General features: G+C 44.1%; 1 protein-coding gene across 1 annotated transcript in view; it reads right to left on the reverse strand.

Moving 5' to 3' along the window:
- CREB1 (cAMP responsive element binding protein 1) overlaps window positions 1-2,356 on the reverse strand; it is a 16,506-nt gene that overhangs the window by 7,631 nt on the left and 6,519 nt on the right. The window contains exon 4 of the mRNA XM_010153305.1: window positions 139-281. Coding sequence (XP_010151607.1) covers window positions 139-281 — 143 coding nt within the window. The remainder of the gene's footprint in view (window positions 1-138; window positions 282-2,356) is intronic.

Below are 2,356 nucleotides of genomic sequence, written 5' to 3' on the forward strand. Positions count from 1 at the left end.
AGGCTCAGTTAGCAAACAGTCAAAAGTAATCTTATTTTCACCTCCTGCTCTGTCCTAGTCCAAACAGTTATAGAAATAATAGTTCTTCATCTTCTCATCCCCACTTACTAGCACCACTGAGAAATTCAGACTACATACTGTACTGCCCACTGCTGGTTTGGTAAATGGGAGTTGGCACCGTAACAGTGGCGATGGCAGGTGCTGCTGTTTCCTCTTCAGACTTTTCTTCTTCGATCCTTGGCACTCCTGGGGCGTCTGAGGACAAGTCATTCAAAATTTTTCTGGCAAAGACAGTGTGTTGCAGAGATTTCAATAAAAATTGGAAAAAAACAGAAGTCTATTTGATACATATTGCTGGAGAAAACTGAAAAGTGCAGTTAGCCAACAAGGAAACTATGGGTGCAGAATGAAAAACGCGCCTATATTCAAACTCTTACTGGAGAGGATCACTCACAGGGCCATGCACAGATGGGCAAGGCAGCCAGCACCCAACAGCTGTGCTTACCAACACAACATACAGGCGTTTCTCAACAGGTTCTTCTCGACCCAAGATACAGCTACCACAACCTTCCCTTTTTCTTAAAAACATGTTTCTCTCTCTCATCCATTTCTATCTGTTTCCTGCTTTTAGCTGCACAAACATTTGAAAAAAGCGAAGTACGTAAAAACCTGTCTCCTAACTTAGATTAAGGGAACTGCTCCATTTCAGAGACTGTACAGACCCCAGCCAGAGAGCCGAGTATAAAGGACGTTAGCAGAAGTGCTTGTAAAGAGCAGCCAGTTTGTAACCTAACGTCTGCCTGGGAGAGAATACTGCGTGTTTGGGTGAAGTCACAGTTACATTTACAGGTGCCCTGCCTGAGAATGCTGCGACATTAGCAGGGGTAAAGGAAAAGAACAGTTTGTTTAATTACTTCCATGGGTTAATTATCCAAATCCAAAACATCCCTGCTACAGTCCCACTGAACATGACTGTAAGACTAACCACAGCAGTTACTGCAATCTGCATTGTCTAGACCAAACACTGTCTCTCAGAGGACTGTCATGCCCTTTTCACTGCTGGCATATTCTATTACGTCACTGCAAAAGGCTACTTAGGTAATGGGCAACTTTTTTTCTAATTCTCCTCAAACATTTGCCTGTGGACTGTCACTAGAATTTTAAGTGTGATGAAGCAAACACAGCTGACGCCATGCTCCAAGACAATACTCATTTCTTAAATAAGGCTCCTAAGGCTTTGGGAGGCCATACATCTGCATGGAGCTATCCAGGGAGAGCAGTCACCCTGCTAAGTAAGTTGACAGAGCTTTGCTGTTGCTGTTTTGAGACACTGTGCATGTAAGAACCCTGCATTACATAAGCACTCCCCTGTGCCAAGCACCACTTGGACAAAAAAAAACCCCATCCAGAGGGTTTGCAATCTGGGTGTTAGACCAGAAAAACTCATGGTCAGAACAGAAGAAAAATATGGAGAGAACAGGGAGAATGAGGAACAAAACCCAAGAAGCTCAAAATAGAAAAGAAAGCTCACCACTTTCTAAGCTCAAGTTAGATATGATTTGGTGGTGGTTAAAACCTACCTCTGCCCTCATAAAAAGAGCTTTAAGATAGAAGGTAAGGTGGCAGCTTTACAAATACAGGAGCCATGAACTGACACGGGGAACACATGACATACTGCAGTGGCAGGATCAAAGTGGAGTTTCTAAGGAAGAGGTATAGCTTTCATTTCTGTGAATATATCTGCACCTATCTTGTCTCTGTGGCCAGTTGCAGCAGCTTGAATAACGCCAACCCAGAACTCAGTGAACACAGCAGCAGCCTGACCCAGCCTTTGTGACATGACCCTATGCCTGCCCAGAGTCCGAGCCGCGTATGAAAGTTTTACAATTACAAAGTTTTGCTGAGTCACCAGGATCTGGTTTGAGGACAGAGGCTGTGGTGTGGCATCAGTGCGTGTAAAGGAGGCCACCCCAGTGAGAAGTCAGCATGCACAAGTACCCTCTTCTTAGTTTTGCTGCTTGTTACTTAGCTCTGTTGTCTCACCATACACAGCCATTCTGCCATACATAGTAAAAGCAAGTGTCTCGCTGCAGAAGCGGACTGCAAGGAAGTCTGTGGCAGCCTTGAAGTTAGTAGCACTGTTCCTCACAAACAAAAGTTATCTTCCCAGATCTATTATGGCTAGGGATCTTCAGCAATGATTTTCATGTTCTCAACACAACAGCCATGAAGGCTGCTGGAGAAGGTAGAAAATAATCTGCATGTGCTAAAAAAACCCAAAAGGTTGAGATATGTTCAGGCCTAGAGTCTAGCTTGGATTTCTAAGGCTGTGCTCATAAAGAAAAAAGGAGCATCT

This window comes from Eurypyga helias, unplaced genomic scaffold (assembly GCF_000690775.1).
Source record: "Eurypyga helias isolate BGI_N326 unplaced genomic scaffold, ASM69077v1 scaffold37096, whole genome shotgun sequence".
Classification (NCBI taxonomy): Eukaryota; Metazoa; Chordata; class Aves; order Eurypygiformes; family Eurypygidae; genus Eurypyga; species Eurypyga helias.